The 20,725-nt window shown below is 37.7% G+C and overlaps 1 protein-coding gene across 15 annotated transcripts in view; it reads left to right on the top strand.

The window, feature by feature from the left end:
- Window positions 1–20,725, top strand: part of LMO7 (LIM domain 7) — a 233,426-nt gene that overhangs the window by 97,529 nt on the left and 115,172 nt on the right. For all 15 annotated transcript variants that reach the window (XM_063618754.1, XM_063618753.1, XM_055245206.2 and 12 more), the window contains one exon: window positions 11,005–11,074. In XM_063618754.1, coding sequence (XP_063474824.1) covers window positions 11,005–11,074 — 70 coding nt within the window. The remainder of the gene's footprint in view (window positions 1–11,004; window positions 11,075–20,725) is intronic.

Raw genomic sequence — 20,725 nt, 5'->3', positions numbered from 1 at the left:
TGGTTGAGACATAAACAGCTAATGATATCAGTAATTTCCCAGTTACTCATCTTATGATGACAATCTTGGAAATATTCAAATGAAAACACTCTTTTTTTTTTTTTTCTCTGATGAAGAAAGAAGATTTGCTTGACGATAGTCTGATTGGGTGTGTCACTGGTTAGTCAGTTTGTACCTCCCATCCCTGGAATGATCCCAAGTCTCTGCCACAGTCAGCCATGCATCAGAAGTTTATGCCTTTTGAACACGTGACTCACAGTAAGAACACTCTACTCGGCCGGCACAGTGGCTCATGCCTGTAATCCCTGCACTTTGGGAGGCCGAGGTGGGCGGATCATGAGGTCAGGAGATCGAGACCATCCTGGCTAACATGGCAAAACCCCATCTCTACTAAAAATACAAAAAATTAGCCGGGCGTAGTGGCGGGCGCCTGTAGTCCCAGCTACTCAGGAGGCTGAGGCAGGAGAATGGCGTGAACCTGGGAGGTGGAGCTTGCAGTGAGTGGAGATCGTACCACTGCACCCCAGCCTGGGCAACAGAGCGAGACTCTGTCTCAAAAAAAAAGAAAAAACACACACACACACACAAACTCTTCTCTCACTGTCACCAGGTCTTCTTTTTCCTTTCTTGTAGCTTGGAAAGACAGGAGCAAGATATTCACCCCTATCGGTGTTCCTATTTGTATCAGCCATGTGACCACAATACTATCTGCCTAAAAATACTGTAATAGTTTATTAAAGATATATATATATATATATATATACATATTCAATAGAAAAATATATATATTTTTATTTTAACAAATACTACTGTTTACTGTGGGACACTCAGATGATCATTTTAAGGCACAGGGTAAGACAGAGAACTTTGTCACTTGTCATTCCTGCCAAGAGAGCTCTATCTTTTTTGTTGGAGTTGGAGATCTCCACCCACACATGGAGTGCTGGTGACATGGGTAGGCCCCCTGGGGCTTCCATGCCGTGCTCCATGGGAAGCCCAGAGGCTTTCATGTAGTGGGAAAGGCTTTTTTTCTTAGAGGTGTTTCTGGTTTTGAATTTCCTAAGGAGGACAGTTGCTTACATACAGTGCCCCAGCATGCCAACACTATTAACCCTGATTTGTTTTTATAGCCTTTTGAAATTTAGTGAAAACTGTTTTTCTTCACTTTCAAGTAATATAAGCTTTGAAGTTTCCATGTTACGTGATAGCCCAGCAATAGGCAAACAATGGTGCAAGGGTTCAAGTTCATAAAAATGAATGTAAAAATTTTAATCTGTTTTCACTTAATGGTAGTATTTTATGGTTGGCATTTGCATGCCTTTTTAAGCATCATGGTTCGTTTCACCTGTGATGTAATATCTATGTCTAGCAAAAACATGATTTTTTGTTTCAAAGAAAGAGTGTATCAAGTTGAAAGTCAGCTTGGCAAACATGAACTTAAAAATTCACTTCAGTTACAGTAGAGACACTCTAAAGACTCATTTCAAGTTTTGCAGAAGTCTTTTAATATTGTGGCCTCCAAGTTGAGGGTTGAAATCCTGGAGAGAGACTGATATGTCACTCTCATTTACCTAAGGGATCAAGAGGAATTTAGTAACATTACTTCATAGTTAAATAGTACAGGAAGCCCGTTAGATTCCTTTTGCTTTCTGTTGTTTTTGTTTTGAAGACTTTTTAAAAGAACAGTTTTGGGTTCACAGAAAAACTGAGGGGAAGGTACAGAAAGATCCCATATTCTCCATGCCCCCACACATGCACAGCCTCCCCCATTATCAACGTCCCCCACCAGAGGGGTACATTGGTTACAAATGATAGACCTATGTTGACCCATCATCATCACCCAGAGTCTGTGGTTTACATTAGGGTTCATTCTTGGTGTTGTACGTTGTATGGTTTTGGATAAATGGACAATGACATGTACCCATAATTATAGTATCATCCAGAATTGTTTCACTGCTGTAGAAATCCTCTGCGCTCCTCCTATTCATCCCTCCCTTACCTCTAATCCCTGGAAAACACTGATCTTTACTGTCTTTATGATTTTGCATTTTCCAGAATGTCACATAGTTGGACTCATACAGTGCTTAGCCTTTTTCAGATTGGATATTTCACTGAGTAATATGCACTTCCATGTCTTTTTATGGTTTGATAGCTCATGTCTCTCTCTCTCTCTTTTTTTTTTTTTTTTTGAGATGGAGTCTCGCTCTTGTCCCCCAGGCTGGAGTGCAATGGTGTGATCTCGGCTTACTGCAACCTCCACCTCCTGGGTTCAAGCGATTCTCCTGCCTCAGCCTCCTGAGTAGCTGGGACTACAGGCATACACCACCACGCCTGGCTAATTTTTGTATTTTTAGTAGAGACAGGGTTTCACCATGTTGGCCAGGCTGGTCTCGAACTCCTGACCTCAAGTGATCTGCCCGCCTTGGCCTCCGAAAGTGCTGGGATTATAGGCGTGAGCCACTGCACCCAGCCAGCTCGTGTCTCTTTAGTGCTGAATAACATTCCACTGTCTGGAGGTTCCACAGTTTATTAATTCATCAAATGGAGGCCATCATGGTTGCTTCCCAGTTTTGGCAATTATGAATAAAACTGCTATAAACATCCATGATACGGTTTGGCCCTGTGTCCCATCCAAATCTCATGTCAAATTATAATTCCCAGTGTTGGGGGAGGGACCTGCTGGGAGGTGATTAGATCATGGGGGCTGGTTTCCCCCATGCTGTTCTCGTGATAGGGAGTGAGTTCTCATGAGACCTGATGTTTTAAAAGTGCGTGGCACTTCCCCCTTCACTTGCTGTCTGTCCTTCTCTGCCACGGTAGGACCCACTTGCTTCCCCTTCGCCATCCGCCATGATTGTAAATTTCCTGAGGCCTCCCAGTCATGCCTCCTGTTAAGCCTGTGGAATTTTGAGTTAATTAAACCTCTTTTCTTCATAAATTACCTAGTCTCAGGTAGTTCTTAATAGCAGTGTGAGAACGGACTAATACAATCCATGTGCAATTTTTTGTGTAAATGTAAATTTTTAGCTCCTTTTGGTAAATACCAAGGAACATGATTGCTGGATCATATGGTGAGAGTATATTTAGTTTTGTAAGAAACTGCCGAACTCTTTCAAAATGTCTGTACCATTTTGCATTTCTATCAGCAGAGAATGAGAGTTTTTGTTGTTCCACGTCCTTGTCAGCATTTGGTGTTGTCCGTGTTCTGAATTTTGACCATTCTAATAAATGTGTAGTGGTATCTCATTGTTTTAATTTACATGTCCCTGATAACATATGATGTGGAGCATCTTTTCATATGCTTATTTGTCATCTGCGTGTCTTCCTTAGTGAGGTGTCTGTTAAGGTCTTTGGCCCATTTTTTAATCAGATTTTCTTGTTGTTGACTTTTTAAGAGTTCCTTGTATATTTTAGATAAGAGTCCCTTTTCAGATATGTCTTTTACAAATATTTCCTCTCAGTCTGTGGCTTGTCTTTTTATTCCCTTGACAGTGTCTTTCACAAAGCAGATATTTTTAATTTTAATGAAGTCCAGTGTGTCAATTATTTCTTTTATGAATTGTGCTTTTTGTGCCATATCTAAAAAATCATTGTCAAAACTAAAATCTCTAGACTTTCCCCTATGTTTTCTTCTAGGAGTTTTAATAGTTTTTGGTTTTATATTTAGGTTTGTGATCCACTTTGAGTTCATTGTTGTAAAGGGTGTAAGGTCTGTGTCTAAATGCCCTTTGCCTTTGATGTGACATTGGGAAATTTCCTACTACTCAGTAAAATCTATTAGTGCTATAATTATTGAGGGTCTCAGAATAAGAGGTATCTGCCCTGAGCCTACTCAAGCTTTGCTAGACTTACTTCAGGATGCTTCAAGCAGAACAGTGAGGCTATATAATAAAGTTCCATCATAAGAAAGTGATGACTATAAATTACATTGGTACTGACGTTGCTGTTGCACACACTTTTCCATCTTAGCATTTACTGTTAACTTTTACTGTGTGTTGTAGGTAATTCAGCAGTATTCAAAATTACTACCATAGAAATTCTAGAAATTATTTTTATTTATTTATTTATTTTGAGATGGAGTCTCGCTCTGTCGCCCAGGCTGGAGTGCAGTGGCGCGATCTCAGCTTACTGCAAGCTCCGCCTCCTGGGTTCACGCCATTCTCCTGCCTCAGCCTCTCCGAGTAGCTGAGACTACAGGCGCCCGCCACCACGCCCGGCTAATTTTTTTGTATTTTTAGTAGAGACGGGATTTCACCGTGGTCTCGATCTCCTGACCTCGTCATCCGCCCGCCTTGGCCTCCCAAAGTGCTGGGATTACAAGTGTGAGCCACCGTGCCCGGCCAGAAATTCTAGAAATTAAACTTAACATCAATTTTACTAGCAATCTTTGAAAATATTAAAGTGATCACAAATATTTATATTGAATGCTTTTAGACTTTTATATATACTGGTTATTTTACCCATGGACATATGATTACTTGTTTTAAAATATTGCAGCTTATGAATTTAAGTAAAAGTTATTAATTTAAAATTTTAGTAAGGCATTTACTTAATTAAGATAACTAGTTCAAGTTAATGTATCTGATAGTTTACTCTTTTGATCATCGTTGACAATAAGTAGAGAATATCAAGGTTTGACTTTTCTGGCAACAAAAAAATACTAGGGAGGAGTGTTGTTGGTAAGAGCAAAAAACAATTTCTAGCATTTGAAAGCAGAGGTAAAATATTTAAAAATTTCTTTATAAAGAAGACAGAGATTTTGAAGAATTTGTTTCATATTTCACAGAAATATTTCTGCATTAAAAACTGGGCAGTGGATTTTAATAAATATTTGTAAAGCACCTATGAAATGCCAGGTTTTTTTTGCTAAGTGCTAGGCGATGCTGTTTGGAAAGGGAGAGGGTTGTCTGTGCCTCTGGTAGCTGGACTGTCTGATTGCTCTGCTGCCAATCGCAGCACATTGCCATATTTAGTACACATTAAAATGCTTAATGAGCAGAATTTGTGTTTAGAGGAAAAGTAAGCAAATGTATTAATGCCATATAGTGGATAAAACAAAAATCATTGTTTAAAATAGGCACATAGACCAATAGAACAGAATAAAGAACCCAGAAATAAAGCCAAGTATTTACAGCCAACCGCTCTTCCACAAAGCAAACAAAAACATAAAGTGGGGAAAGGACACCCTATTCACCAAATGGTGTTGGGATAATTGATTGGCAAGCCACATGTAGAAGAATGAAACTGGATCCTCATCTCTCACCTTATACAAAAATCAACTCAAGATGGATCAAAGACTTAAATCTAAGACCTGAGACCGTAAAGATTCTGGAAGATAACATTGAAAAATCCCTTCTAGACATTGGCTTAGGCAAAGACTTCATGACCAAGAACCCAAAAGCAAATTCAACAAAGATAAATAGGTGGGACTTAATTAAATTAAAAAACTTCTGCTCAGCAAAAGAAATAATCAGCAGAGTAAACAGACAACTCACAGGGTGGGAGAAAATCTTCGCAATCTATACATCTGACAAAGGACTGATATCTGTAATCTACAGGGAACTCAAACAAATCAGCAAGAAAAAAACAATCCCATCAAAAGTGGGCTAAGGACATAAATAGACAATTCTCAAAAGAAGATATACAAATGGCCAGAAAGCATATGGAAAAATGTACAACATCACTAATAATCAGGGAAATGCAAATCAAAACCACAGTGTAATACCACCTCACTCCTGCAAGAGTGACCATAATCAAAAAATAAAAAAAAAAAATAGTTGTTGGTGTGGATGCAGTGAAAAGGGAACAGTTTTACACTGCTGGTGGGAATGTAAACTAGTACAGCCACTATGGAAAACAGCGTGGAGAGTCCTTAAAGATCTGCCATTACTAGGTATCTACCAGAGGAAAATAAGTCATTATATGAAAAAGATACTTGCATACCCATGTTTATAGCAGCGCAATTTGCACTTGCAAGAATATGGAACCAGCCCAAATGCCTATCAATCAATGAGTGGATAAAGAATATGTGGTGTATATATACATATACCATGGAATACTACTCTGCCATAAAAAGGAATGAAATGGCATTTGCAGCAACCTGGCCGGAATGGGAGATCATTATTCTAAGTGAAGTAACTCAGGAATGAAAAACCAAATATTGTATGTTCTTGCTCATAAGTGGGAGCTAAGCTATGAGGATGCAAAGGCATAAGAATGATACATTGGACTTTGAGGACTTGAGGGAAAGAGTGGGGAGTGGTGAGGGATAAAAGACTACATATTGCATACAGTGGATACTCCTCAAGTGATGAGTGCACCAAAATCTTAGAAATCACTACTAAAGAACTCATTTGTGTAACCAAACACCCCCTGTTCCCCAGAAATCTACTGAAATAAAAAAAACAAAAGATTAAAAAAAACCCAAAATCATCATTGCTCTTTAATTTGTGAACAAAATATCACACCTTTATTATATCTTTAAAACTTTAGTTACTAATAGAAGTTTGATAATGTGAGGATATATATTTAGAACATGTATGTGACAAATATTATAAATATGTATGTGTGAATGACTAATAAAATAATTCACAGGTTAAAAAGTTCATTCAGTGTATTGATATGTTGTTCAGTGTCATCTTCCTTGTTCATTGTGAAAATCTTTGGAAATAGGAGCTCAAAAGATGTCCATAAATTTTGTACCTCAGCTGAAAAGCTTTCTGATAAAGGGAAAAATGAGATTTGGCATTTAGAACTAGCTTCTGGACACTTAGAAATACAGCATCAAATTCTAGTTCTCACTAAAGCTTTTATAACTGAGCCAGACATTATATTGAGCTTTATGTACAGTTTTCTGGATTTCCTCTCTGAGTTATATTTAAAGTGGGTTATAGTCACTGACAAGGCTTTTGAACAGAGCCAGCTCTCTAGTATCTGTTATTGTGCAACTCCTTTGAAGGGAGTGAGAAGAAAAGGAAGGAGGCAACTTGAGAGATGTCTTAGTCTGTTTGGGCTGCTGCTATATCAAGATACCATAAATTAGGTAGTTTATAAACAATAGAAATTGATTTATCACAGCTCTGGAGGCTGGGACGTCCAAGATCAAGGCACTGGCATATTTGGCATATAGTGAGGACCTGCTTCCTTCATAGACAGACTTCTCACTGTAACCTCTTGTGGTGGAAGGGGCAAGGCAGCTTTCAGGAGCCTCTTTTATGAGGGACCTAATCCCATTCATGAGGGTTCTACTCTCATGACCTAATCACCTTCCAGGGGCTCCACCTCCTAGTACTGTTACTTTCAGGGTTAGGATTTCAAAGTATGAGTTTTGGGAGGAATTCTAACATTCAGATCCTAGCAAGGGATGAGCTGAAGGAGAAGGAGAGAAATTGCAGGACTTACCTGTGAATGCTCTGACTTGGGAGGTGTCAGATTACTAGGTGCTTCCTTCTGGTTTTAATCCTACCAAAAGAGCAAGCCTCTGATGTACTAACCAAGCACATAACCAGGTTTAGGCTGTGGCCTAAGGAAAGTCTTGGGGGAAGAGAGAGATAATTCTACCTAGGGCTAGAGGGATGGAACAAGGGAATACAGGCTGAAAAAATGGCTCCTTGACTGATTCTAGATCCTAGTGCATGGAGGTATCTGGAAGGTTATTATGTTATCTGAATCTTGAATAGAATCAGTTACCTGAAGCCAGTGTTACCTTAGGAATTCCATATGTGTGATTGAAGAATGCTTATTATGCAAAGAAGTTCTATTTGTAGAAGAGAGTATTTCCATAGATGATACTTGTTTTTGATTTGACGTAAAGCTATGCCCCTATTCCTCTAGGCAGACTTAAATTTCACAGAAGTTTAGATTTTATGAGACCCATTGTTTTTCTCCTTAGAAGAATTATTCTAAAAGGTTTTCCTTTAATTGTGTATGAAAATAATTTTTGATGATTCAAAATTTAATTGGGTGTTCAGTATTTGTCAAGACTATATGTGTCTTTTCTCCATCTTGTAGTCCTTAGAATTGTAACTACTAACAAAATGAAACAGCATTTTCCTTTAGTGACTCAATTTTTTAGAGGCTACTTTGTGTGTTATTTAGAGTATTGTTTTTTCCTCAGCTTATTTCCGTGTTTGCACATGTACTTGAAGGTTTAGGGTGGAAAAGGAATGCTAATCCATTGTGTGTCTGTCGCTTCTAAGTAATAGCTTTGAACCTTCTGATGAGGGAAGTGTTAATTAACTCATTATTGGGAGACATCATTTATCTTTTCTATTTCCTTTACCTGTATCTCTTACTTCCCTTGGCTGACCAAATTGAGAGTAGGTTGTGCTATTATTAATTCCAGAAACTGTATTTTTTTTTAAATGTACTTTCTCTTACGAAACCTGTAATATAAAAATGATATGTGATATAAACAGGTTAACTGAATGACCTGGCCAAGGTCACCAGTGACTCAAATAGGTGGAGCAGAAATTTATGATACTCTTCCTCCTGCCAGACTTTCCTGACATTTTATATGTTGCCTCAGCTCATAATGGCCTCTAATTTATGTCATTTAAAGATCACATTTCAAAATACAAGTTACTATAAGAAAGTCAGTGCTGAGCTAGTGGTCACAAACTGCAAATAATTTCTTGAATTATACTTTCCAGAATTATGTTCCTATTCAGTAATGCTGCAGTTACTAGTTCTTCTATGCATTGCAAGAATGCCACCAGTAACAGAAATATAGAAATACCTTGTTAATAGGGAACAACTAGAAGAATTAATTTGCAATTGTTATTTCTTATAAACTTACTCAATTCTTTTCTGTCTCCTCAGCTAGTGATTAAGAAAAAAATCATGTGGACATGAAGGGAGAAAGCTTTGCTTTCTACTTGGCTTTCTGTGTACAAATCAGAAATTAGGTATCATGGAATAATTGTTCTAGGAAATTGAGTTGAGAGAATGGTATTATTAACTATATTAACTAACTTGCCTAATGATCTTTGTGTGTAGAAACCATGAAAACAGAAAAACATCTTTGTTCACCAAAGTAGATCTTCATAAGCCACTGTTTTGTAATTTTGAATCCTGTTGAACAACATTCTGTAGGTTATTAAATCAAGACTTTTGTCTTTTTTTATTTCCAGCAAACTCAAGTGTATATATAAGTCTTTGGAATGTTGAAGGAGTGACATTCCACAGGCTTCAGATTTTTTTTTTTTTTCTGCCCATTGTGCTAAGGAGACCAGTAAATTAAGAATGTTTAATGATTTCTCCTTTATTTGCTTTCTTTTTGGAGCTCTGTTACAGAATAAAAAATTATTTCTTGTGGATGGGTTTTTGAATAGGAAAATCAGTTTCAAGATACTGTTCTCTGACAGTGATTAATGATTAATTAACCAAGCTAAAATTAATAGAAAAGCATTTTTATAGTATTAAATTTCTACACGACCTGGCAGTGTCAGTGAACAAATCAAGAAAAAAGAATTTATAATAATCTAGATTTAGAAGCAAAATTGTACTCAAGTTTCAGTTGTCAAAGCCGAGTTTCTTTTTTACAGAGTTGGGAGACATAGATATCTTTGCAGTGTCTTTCATATTAACTTAAACTGGTTCTGTTTAATCTAAAATACTAGATTCTGAGGTAACTTAGTTAATTTGGGGGAGTTCTGGTACATTGAATTTAATGTTTGCCCAGTCATTCTGCTGCCAGTATAAAGCAATCAGTTATGGACTTGAATGACTTACCAATACAAAGTAGTTGACTATTTGTATGAGTCCACCTCACCTTTTAAATGTGGCAAAATAATATGATTTTGAAGCTACCTTTAAAAATGATCAGTTTGAGTTTTTCTTGTAGGATTTTAATGGTTTTAGGTCTAACATTTAAGTCTTTAATCCATCTTGAATTAATTTTTGTATAAGGTGTAAGGAAGGGATCCAGTTTCAGCTTTCTACATATGGCTAGCCAGTTTTCCCAGCACCATTTACACTGTTGGTGGGACTGTAAACTAGTTCAACCATTGTGGAAGTCAGTGTGGCGATTCCTCAGGGATCTAGAACTAGAAATACCATTTGACCCAGCCATCCCATTACTGGGTATATACCCAAAGGACTATAAATCATGCTGCTATGAAGACACATGCACACGTATGTTTATTGCGGCACTATTCACAATAGCAAAGAGTTGGAACCAACCCAAATGTCCAACAACGATAGACTGGATTAAGAAAATGTGGCACATATACACCATGGAATACTATGCAGCCGTAAAAAATGATGAGTTCGTGTCCTTTGTAGGGACATGGATGAAACTGGAAAACATCATTCTCAGTAAACTATCGCAAGGACAAAAAACCAAACACCGCATGTTCTCACTCATAGGTGGGAATTGAACAATGAGAACTCATGGACACAGGAAGGGGAACATCACACTCCAGGGACTGTTGTGGGGTGGGGGGAGGGGGGAGGGACAGCATTAGGAGATATACCTAATGCTAAATGACAAGTTAATGGGTACAGGAAATCAACATGGCACATGGATACATATGTAACAAACCTGCACATTGTGCATGTGTACCCTAAAATCTAAATTATAATAAAAAAATGATCAGTTTGAGAAAAACACTCAATGAAAACTATTAGTAGAAAATAGTATTCTTTGGGTGAAGTGAGATAAATTATGATGAAGAGATTCTTAAACTGGCAATTGAAACAGAACCAAATGTTACTTTTCTTTAATGTGAAACTACCTCTTTGAAGGGTGGCTTTGGATATAGAAGTTGGTCTGTGTCCACATATAAAGGATATAGACTATGGAGAACTACTCACCGTTGTGTGTGGTGCTCTTCTTTGTCTCTAGACTTGATATCTTGGTTATTTGCTTTCTGATGGGCTGTTGGCTGTCTGTATAACACGTTGAGGGGAGGGAATAGTGATATATGTGATTTTTGAGAATGCTAAAAAAAAAAAACTGATATTGGCATCTTGTAATTGCATCTGTTATTTATTTACTTTCAGTTTGATTAATAAGCTTAAACCTGGTGTCATTAAGAAGATCAATAGACTGTCTACACCAATAGCAGGATTGGTAAGTAGTAAATTATCTTCACAACTAAATTTATTTGTCTTTGAAATGTAAAGAGGTGGGCATAGGCAGGTTTTTGTATCTGCAATTACCATTGAAATTAGGTTATGGTTTTTTTGTTGAAGCAAAGTGTGTTTGGTGATGTCCTCCTTTTATCTGTAGTTCCTTTCTCTGTTTCCCTTTTGCCTGGAGGCTTTTATTTTATTTTTTAATTGTTTGTTTGTTTTGACGTTTGTGCCCTTAAACTTCATATGTTTCCTTTCTTGGCTTATTTCTTCCATAAATTGCATTTGTTCAGGGTCACCTTCTGAAGCTCAGCCCTGTGTTCGCTGTTTGCTGGCTACCACAATGGTGGCCCAGACTGCGAGATGTGCACCGGTTGTTATGTTTCTGCCACATGATGCTTGTGCATTACCCTCAGCCAGCACACAGATCCTAAGTGCATTTCCAGAATAGTCAAGGCCTGCTAGCTCTATTACTTTATGTAATAGGTTTCCCACCAAAGTCCTGTGTGAGGTTGCACAAGTCTCTGTCTTTCTCTTTGCCACAGTAATATTACCCATAAAATGAATGTGATGGTTCTGTAGATTCTTTCTAGCTTTCAAATCAGGATTTTGTGTATAAAATATACCCCACACTGTCCCAAGGTAGCTACTCAGACGGGGTAAGACATTTCAGAGGTCAATAATAGTGTGGGGCTCTGTCTGTGGAAATAATTTACAATCAAATACAAATGATGGATAATTTTTAAAATGTTAGAAATCCTTAAAAATCAACGCAATGATAGGAGTCAGTTAAATCAACTTCAGAAAACTCTGAAGTTTAAGATAGCTAATAATTAGAATGTAAACACAAACCTTACTATTTTTAGACTATTCATGCTGTTTATAGTGCATTCAGGAAACTTCTGTTTGACCATTCATATGTTTACAGATGTTAAAGGCATGGGTAATTAAAGTTAGCAATACCAAAATTTCTGGATTTGCAGAAGTTATGAAAATGTCATTAAATTCTTGATGGGGTGTTGGTTGCAGAGTGTTTCTCAGAAAATATCTGTCTAGGAGAGAAGGAATGAAAAGTTTTTAATAATTTTATTTCAAAATAGAATATACATAAAGTTCCCAGAGCAGCTGGGCTCAAATATTAATTCCTTCCTTCCTACCAAGTTGCCTCCGTTCTATATCTGTCATTAATAGACAGCTGACCTAGTAATTTTAATGGTTTCAAATTATATAGGCCGGGCGTGGTGGCTCACACCTTTAATCCCAGCACCTTGGGAGGCCAAGGTGGGTGGATCACAAGGTCAGGAGATCAAGACCATCCGGGCTAACACAGTGAAACCCCGTCTCTACTAAAAATACAAAAATTAGCCAGGCGTGGCTGCGTGTGCCTGTAGTCCCAGTTGCTGGGGAGGCTGAGGCAGGAGAATGGTGTGAACCCGGGAGGTGGAGCTTGCAGTGAGCCGAGATCACGCCACCGAAGTCCAGCCTGGGCAACAGAGCAAGACTCCGTCTCAAAAAAAAAAAAAAAAAAATTACGTGTGTGTGTGTGTGTGTGTGTGTGTGTATGTATATACATACACATGGAGCTGTACAATTCAAATATTTCTACCCAAGTTTTATCCTGTACTTTTCTAAAAATCATTCTAATGCTGTGACTCTATTTGTCCCACCCCCACTCACCCCCTCTTCAGGAGGAGAGGGGAGGTTTGTAGGACCCTGGAGCTTGTGAGCCCTTTCCAAAAATGGGAGACCCCCTAAGATTGGTGGGTTCTGTGTGTATATGTATACACACACACACACACACACACACACACACACACACACACACACACAATTTTCTACTAGTAATACAGTGAGTCAGAAGAGGTTTGTTATTTAAGGAATAAAATGAAAAAAATTTAGTTTGGAAATCTTTTTTAAAATTTTTTTGAGATGGAGTCTTACTCTGTCACTAGGCTGGAGAGCAGTGCGGGGATCTTGGCTCCCTGCAAACTCCGCCTTCTGGGTTCAAGCGATTCCCCTGCCTCAGCTTCCTAAGTAGCTGGGACTACAGGCGCGCGGCACCACACTCAGCTAATTTTTGTTTTTTTTTTTGTATTTTTTTTAGTAGAGATGGAGTTTCGCCACATTAGCCCGGATGGTCTTGATCTCCTGACCTCGGGATTTGCTCGCCTCGGCCTCCCAAAGTGCTGGAATTACAGGCGTGAGCCACTGTGCTTTCTAGGAGGAAATATTCAGTTTAATAAAACAAATAAGCTTTATATAAAAATGACTTATAAAATATTATATAATATACTTTTAATAGTAAGTTTCAACAGTATTGAAAATATTTTTTCAAATGGCTTGAATTAAATAGCTTATTGCTTTAATTTAAAATTGTCATTTCTTGGATCAATTACATGCATTTTAAAGCAAATTAGACTTTGATCTCAAACACCCTGCATATTTGGAATGCTCGAATTGTAGCGGTTTGTTGTTGTTGGCCAGTGGAGGTTTTATTCAATTTTCTGATTGTATGATTATATGAAAGCACAGATGTATTTTATTTTTAAGTTCAAAGATGTCTCCAAGTATTTCTATTTCAAGCATCAGAAATTCTATCTAGTTTAGATTTTATCTTTAGAAATTAAAGTGAACTGTATTTCCGGTATATTAAATAGGAATATTTTTCGAATACAAGACACTGAGCATTTTTGATTGGCTATAGGAGCATAAGAGTGACCACAGCTGCAGAATTGGGCTAAGCCCAATTGGTTTGAAGTTGTTGTCATGCCTCACTTGACTCCTTCTGATGCCTGTTTGTCAGGATGGTTATATTAAAACTTTTCAAAGCCTTAATTCCAAATATGAATTAGGGCTCCAGCAGATGCCTGGAAGGGTTGTTATGAGGACTAAAAGGACAATATACAGATAGTCTGACATGCAGATAGTCAAAGAATGTTTGTTTTTTAAATAAATAATTGAATGCCTACTAGATTTTTCTAGTTTACAGCTGCATATCAGAGGAACAAAGAAGTCACAAACCATGACCTCAAAGAGTTTACATTCTAGTGAAGGAGGGGAGACAAGGCAAATAAATTAGCAAACAAGCAAGAAAGCACCACGTAATAAATGTGCCACAGAGCATTAGAGTGGGCTGTGACATTTGTTGCATGTCCATGAGCAGTTGTAGGGGAACTATGAAGACTGACCTCTAAGGATTCCTTGAGGAGGAGGATGTTAGAAGCCTTAGTTGACACTTCCAGAAGAAGAATGAATAATCCGAGCCAGACTTGTCATACTAGCCATTTTTGTGTTCACAGCATCTAGCATAGTGACTGATACATATAGGAGATCAAAGGTTTTTTAAAGAAATGAATGAACAAGATTCCCATTGTGAAAAATAATAGATTCTAGAATTGGGTCTTTGATGGGATAGTGCTATAGGTTGAATTGTGCCCCCCACCCCAAAAATAAATATATTGAAGTCCTAAACCCCAGTACCTTAGAATGTGACCTTATTTGGGAATAGAGTTGTTGGAGATGATATAATTAGTTATAATGAGCTCATACTGGGGTAAGGAGGGCCCCTAATCTAATATGACTGGTGTCCTAAAAAGATGGCCTGTGAAAACACAGATACACAGGAAGAATGCCATATAAAGATAGGATTGGAGTGATGCATCTACAAGCCAGAGAACACCTACGATTGCTGGCAAATCATAGATTTCACAGGGAGTGTGGCTTTGCTAACACCTTGATTTTGGACTTCTAGCATCCAGAACTGTAAGACAAAAAATCTTTGTTGCTTTAAACCACCTGGTTTTTGGTACTTTGTACCAAAAGGAACAAAGTACCAAATACAGCTCTGGGAAATTAATACAGATAGGTACATGTTTTAGTTAATACCTTTTTTTTTTTTTGAAAAAAACTTTTTACTTTGAAATAAATATAGATTCACAGGAAACTGCAAAAAAAAAAAAAAAAAAAAAAAGTACAGAAAGGTCCTCTGTACCCTTCACCCAGTTTTCCCCATTTCCAGCAGAATTTCTTTGGTGTCTCTTAGTTGAGGTTCCCAAAGAGGAATCTGAGTGGATTCCTTTTCTTTGAAGGCTACAGATACCCCAGGTCACTGGCCAGCCTGTGGATGAGTTCCATAAGAAGACAGTCATCTTGGCCAAATGAGCTGTGGTCAGGAGTGTTGTTTTTTTTTTGGCTCATTCAGTTCAGGTTGAGGTGGGTACTGTGAAGGAGGTTTGTGTAAGGTAGATACACCAAGGCAATTCAAATACAGTAAAAATTTCTGTGTAAGAGTTTAAGCTGAGTTGTTATGGTGTTCCACACCCCATCTTCCATTACTCCTTTCTTACACCCTTTGCTATAGCTATGCTTTTCATCCAAGTAAGCTCAGCTACCATGTGTATTTAGCTTCAGTGTCAGGGCAATGGATTTACCTTTTGCATATGGACCTGTGGGAAAACCATAGAAGATATCCCTTGAGCAATGGCAATACAGAGAGAGATGTTTAGATGGTTTGGAAATATATTGAATGCTTTGCTTGAAACATTCATGCAATTATTTTTTCTTTGGGAGGACAGTAACCATGTTTTCCTAGATTTTTTTCTTATAGAGCTAGGGCTTTGCTCACTTGGCTGAGTTTAATTTTATAAAGAAATACATGTTCTCTATCTCTTCTTTCTGTTCTTCACAAAGCCATGTTTTTCAAAAAAATCTAACCCAAGAATTTGAGTCTTCCAGAAAAATAGCTGGTGTTAAATGTGGGTATGTTCAAATCACTGAAACTCAAAACCAAAACTTTATTTGGGATTTTAAAAAAAAAACAACCCAATCTCAAAACAAAACCTTGAAAAACAGGTGAGATATCCTGATGGTAAGAAGAGCTATTGAACCAGAATAATGTTTACCATCTGATATGTTAGTGTGCACAAAATATAAAATGTGTAGAAACATCAGGGAAGTCATTAACCCCAAGACCTATAGTCAGCCTGGACCCCTCATGATTTATTTGCATTTAGCTAAAGCAAGGCTTCTCAGCCTTAGCACTGTTGACACTTTGGCCAGATAATTCTTTGTTGTGGAGGTCTGTCATGTGCATTGTGGAATCTTGAGCAGTATCCCTGGCCTCTACTCACTAGATGCCATTCCCCCGTTTGTGACAGTTAAAAATATCTCTTGACATTGCCAGTGACTCCCGTGGGATAAAATCATCCCTGATTGAGAACTACTGAGCTAAAGAATTAAGAAATTAAACACTGCCCTTTACACAGGCTCTTTGGCTGGCTGACTGTAGATTTGATTACCTACTTATGCTTTCCATTTTAATTTCCCTTTGAAAAGCAAAGATATTCCAGAAAATTTGGTTTGAATCAAATTCCTCTGAATGTCTGTGTCAATCAGTGGGCTCAGTGGGAAAATCCTCAGTATATTCACATTTGTGTAAAAAGTATGTGCTGAATTGAGCATCTTTCAGATTACTTTCAGGAGTAGAATGTGTAAGGCATGACCAAAGAGGCTGGGAAGATTGTCTCCTCATTCAGGAGTGCTGTAGAAAGCAGGAAATGGGCAGTGATGCCAGCTAGCTTAAGCTGTTGGATGTGTCAGTTTCCCTTGCCTTCATAATGGCAAGGGAAATAAGAAATAAAGGGCAAGTCTATGCATCCCTTCTTACTGCTATTTTCTGGAAAGTTTTTAATGGCTAATGTTCTTGTACCTGTGTGAAATTACTTCTGACTCTTTCATCTTTACTCTCCTACACACTTCCCCTCACTCTTCCACGGCAAAATAGTGTGACCTGCTCTATGTGGCAATCACTGCTGACACATCGGGTTGTTCCTTTCCAGCAGCAATAGAAAATTCACCTGAGGAATCTGCTGTACAATTTAAATATTTCTACCCAAGTTTTGTCCTGTACTTTTCTAAAAATCATTCTCATGCCATGACTCTGTTTGTCCTATCCCCACTTACTCCCTCTTCAGGAAGAGAGGGGAGGTTTGTGGGACCCTGGAGCTTGTGAGCCCTTTCCAAAAATGAAACCAAGAGGTGAGACCTCAAGACAGAGTGCTTTTTTGGGGAAAAAGCCCACTTCTCTTTTCTCTTCTTTCTCATCTAAGTTGAAATAACATAAAAAGTACAAATATAATTACTGTTTTCATTCAAGGGTAGCACTTTTCTGGGTAGGAGGCAGGAATGAATTTTGTATGGTTGAAGAGAAAATACTTAAGGAATATTAGAATGTGGCTTGGATGAGTTACAGGAATAAGCAGACAATATGTGCCTTGCTTGAAAGAGTTGTGATACGGAGGGTTGCTCTGTGCTGGGTCAAGCCCCATATGTGTCTCAGAGGGAGTATCTCTCTAGTGGTAATAAGCAAGACAGACATTTGTGAGTATGTTTGGATGTTGAAGTATGCAAAACACTGGGGCTGGGTTTGGTCACTCACGCCTGTAATCCCAGCCCTCTGGGAGGTCAAGGCGGGAGGATTGCTTGAGCTCAAAAGTTTGAGGCTACAATGAGCTATGACTGCATCACTGCACTGCAGCCTGGGTGACAGAGTGAGATCCCATCTGTTTCAATAAATAACGTAAATTAAAAAAGCAAAACACTGATATAAGCAACAACATGGGAAGAGATGGGAAGGTGGTATTGTAGAGCTAGTTTAAAATAACCACTTAAAGGTAAGATCATTAGTGTCTATTTTCTCTTCTAGAATTTTATTGCTGATTTTGTAGATTTGTTTGAAGAGAACATCTACCTAGAAAATTTAAGAAAGGTTTCCGCTGGGTGAATTCTGTGTGACTCTCTTGTCCTTGCCTGCTTACATGCCTAGTCACTAACAGCAGCATTGGTACTGAGCTGATTCTGGCTGTCATGACCTCCATCATCAGATGTATGTAAACAGCGTCTGCAACTTAAGGAGGTTGTGGAGGGGCAACACTGAAGTCCCCTCCTATAGCAAGGATCTGGCACAATTTCTGCCTCAAGTCTGCTTTTGTTTTTTGGTACATTAGATAAATATTGAAGTCTGTATATTTCTGTAAATTATCATGGTCTTTAACTTTATTTTTCATCTATCAGTGTGTTGGAGCAATTTCATATCTATTGCATCAGACCTTGGTGTTTCATTGAGTTAAAAGATATTTGATTTTTAATTTTTTCTTTGATTTCCTAATAGAGACAGTGAATGTTAAAGGATATCAATAAACTTGATTAAAACTGCTAAATTGTGGTTCTTTATTAAAACTACATTGAATAAATATTTTTATTTCAAAGGGAGGGTGAGCCACTGTCACAATTTGTGACATAATGCCTCAAACACTAACATTTAATGTTCTTATTTTACTAGTTTGTCAGTCTCATCAATTTCCTTTAAAACAAAACGCCAGTAACAAAAACTTGGAGTATTTTTTTCTTCTAAATAAAGACATAGGAGAGTACTATAGTATTACCATTGTCAATGTATTATTCTACTTGTGTAAGAATTTATAGCATAAAACTTAGCCATTTACTGAAAATAAGGTCAGTTTACACTGATGTTTTCAAAAGGAAACTTCTGGCCATTGTCCTTGAGGAACATCGATGCAAAAACCCTCAACAAAACACCAGCAAATGGAATCCAGCAGCACATCAAATAGCTTATCTACCATGATCAAGTAGGCTTTATTGCTGGGATGCAAGATTGGTTCAACATAGGCAAATCAATAAATGTAATTCATCACATAAACAGAACTAAAGGTAAAAACCACATGGTTATCTCAATAGATGCAGAAAAGCCTTTTGATAAGATTCAACACTGCTTCATGTTAAAACTCTCAATAAACTAGGTAGAGAAGGAATATACCTCAAAATAATAAGAGCCATCTGTGACAAACCCAGAGATGACATCATACTAAATGGGCAAAGGCTGGAAGCATTGCCCTTGAAAATTGGTACAAGACAAGGATACCCTGTCTTACTATTCCTACTCAACATAGTATTGGAAGTCCTGGCCAGAGCAATCAGTCAAGAGAAATAAGTGGCATCCAAATAGAAAGAGAGGAAGTCAAACTATTCCTGCTTACAGACAACTTGATTCTATAACTAGAAAACTGCATAGTCTCGGCCCTAAAGCTCCTTAAGCTGTTAAACAACTTCAGGTAAGTTTCAAGATACACAATCAATGTACAAAAATCTAGCATTCCTATACGTTAACTATAGTCATGCCTAGAGCCAAATTCGGAACACAGTCCCATTCACAGTTGCCACAAAAAGAATAAAATATGTAGGAATACAGCTAACCAGGGAGGTGAAAGATCTCTACAATGAGAACTACCAAACACTGCTTAGAGAAATCAGAGATGACACAAATAAATGGAAAAACATTTCATGTTCATGAATTAGAAGAATCAAAATCATTAATATAGCCATACTGCCCAAAGCAAATTATAGATTTAATGCTATTCTTATCAAACTACCAATGACATTCTTCACAGAACTGGAAAAAATTTTTTTTAATATGAAACCAAAAAAGCCCCAATAGCCAGGGTAATTCTAAGCAAAAAGAACAAAGCTGGAGGCATCATACTACCTGACTTCAAACTCTACTACAGGGCTACATAGCCAAAACAGCATGTTACTGGTACAAAAACAGACACATAGACTGATGGAACAGAATAGAGGGCTCTGAAATAAGGCTGCACACTTACAACCATCTGATCTTTGACAAAGCTGACAAAAACAAGCAACGAGGAAAGGACTCCCTATTCAATAAATAGTGCTGGTATAACTGGCTATCCTCATGCAGAAGATTGAAACTGGAACTTTTCCTTGTATCATATACAAAAATTAACTTGAGATGGACTAAAGACTTAAATGTAAAACCACAAACTATAAAAATCATGGAAGACAACCTAGGCAATAACATTCTGGACATAGGCACGAGCAAAAACTTCATGACAAAGATGCCAAAAGCAATCGCAACAAAAGCAAAAATTGACAAATGGGATGTAATTAACCTAGAGAACTTCTGCACAGCAAAAGGAACTATCAACAGAATAAACAGACAACCTACATAATGGGAGAAAATTTTTGCAAACTATGCATCTGACAAAGATCTAATATTCAGCATCCACAGCAACTTAAACAAATGTACAAGAAAAAACAACCCCACTAAAAAGTGGGCAAAGGACACGAGCAGACACTTTTCAAAAGAAGACATATATGCATCCAATAGGCATATGAAAAAAAAGCTCAACATCACTAATCATTAGAGAAATGCAAATCAAAACCACAATGAGATATCATTGTACACCAGTCAGAATGGCTATTACTAAAAAGTCAAAAAATAACAGGTGCTGGTGAGGTTGTGGAGAAAAATGAACTGTTGGTGGGAGTGTAAACTAGTTCAACCACTGTGGGAAGCTGTGTAGTGTTTACTCAAAGAGCTAAAAATAGATCTACCATTTGACCCAGAAATCCCATTACTGGGTATATACCCAAATCATTCTATCATAAAGACACATGCACGTTTATGTTCATTGCAGCACAATTCACAATAGCAAAGACATGGAATCAACCTAAATGACCATCAATGGTAGACTGGAAAAAGAAAATGTGGTACATATATAGCATAGAATACTACGCAGTCATAAAAAAGAATGAGATCATGTCCTTTGCA

The sequence above is a fragment of the Symphalangus syndactylus genome, chromosome 15 (assembly GCF_028878055.3).
Source record: "Symphalangus syndactylus isolate Jambi chromosome 15, NHGRI_mSymSyn1-v2.1_pri, whole genome shotgun sequence".
NCBI classification, from domain to species: Eukaryota; Metazoa; Chordata; class Mammalia; order Primates; family Hylobatidae; genus Symphalangus; species Symphalangus syndactylus.
The sequence above is the reverse complement of the archived record's forward strand: the minus strand, read 5'-3'. Positions and strand labels throughout refer to the sequence as shown.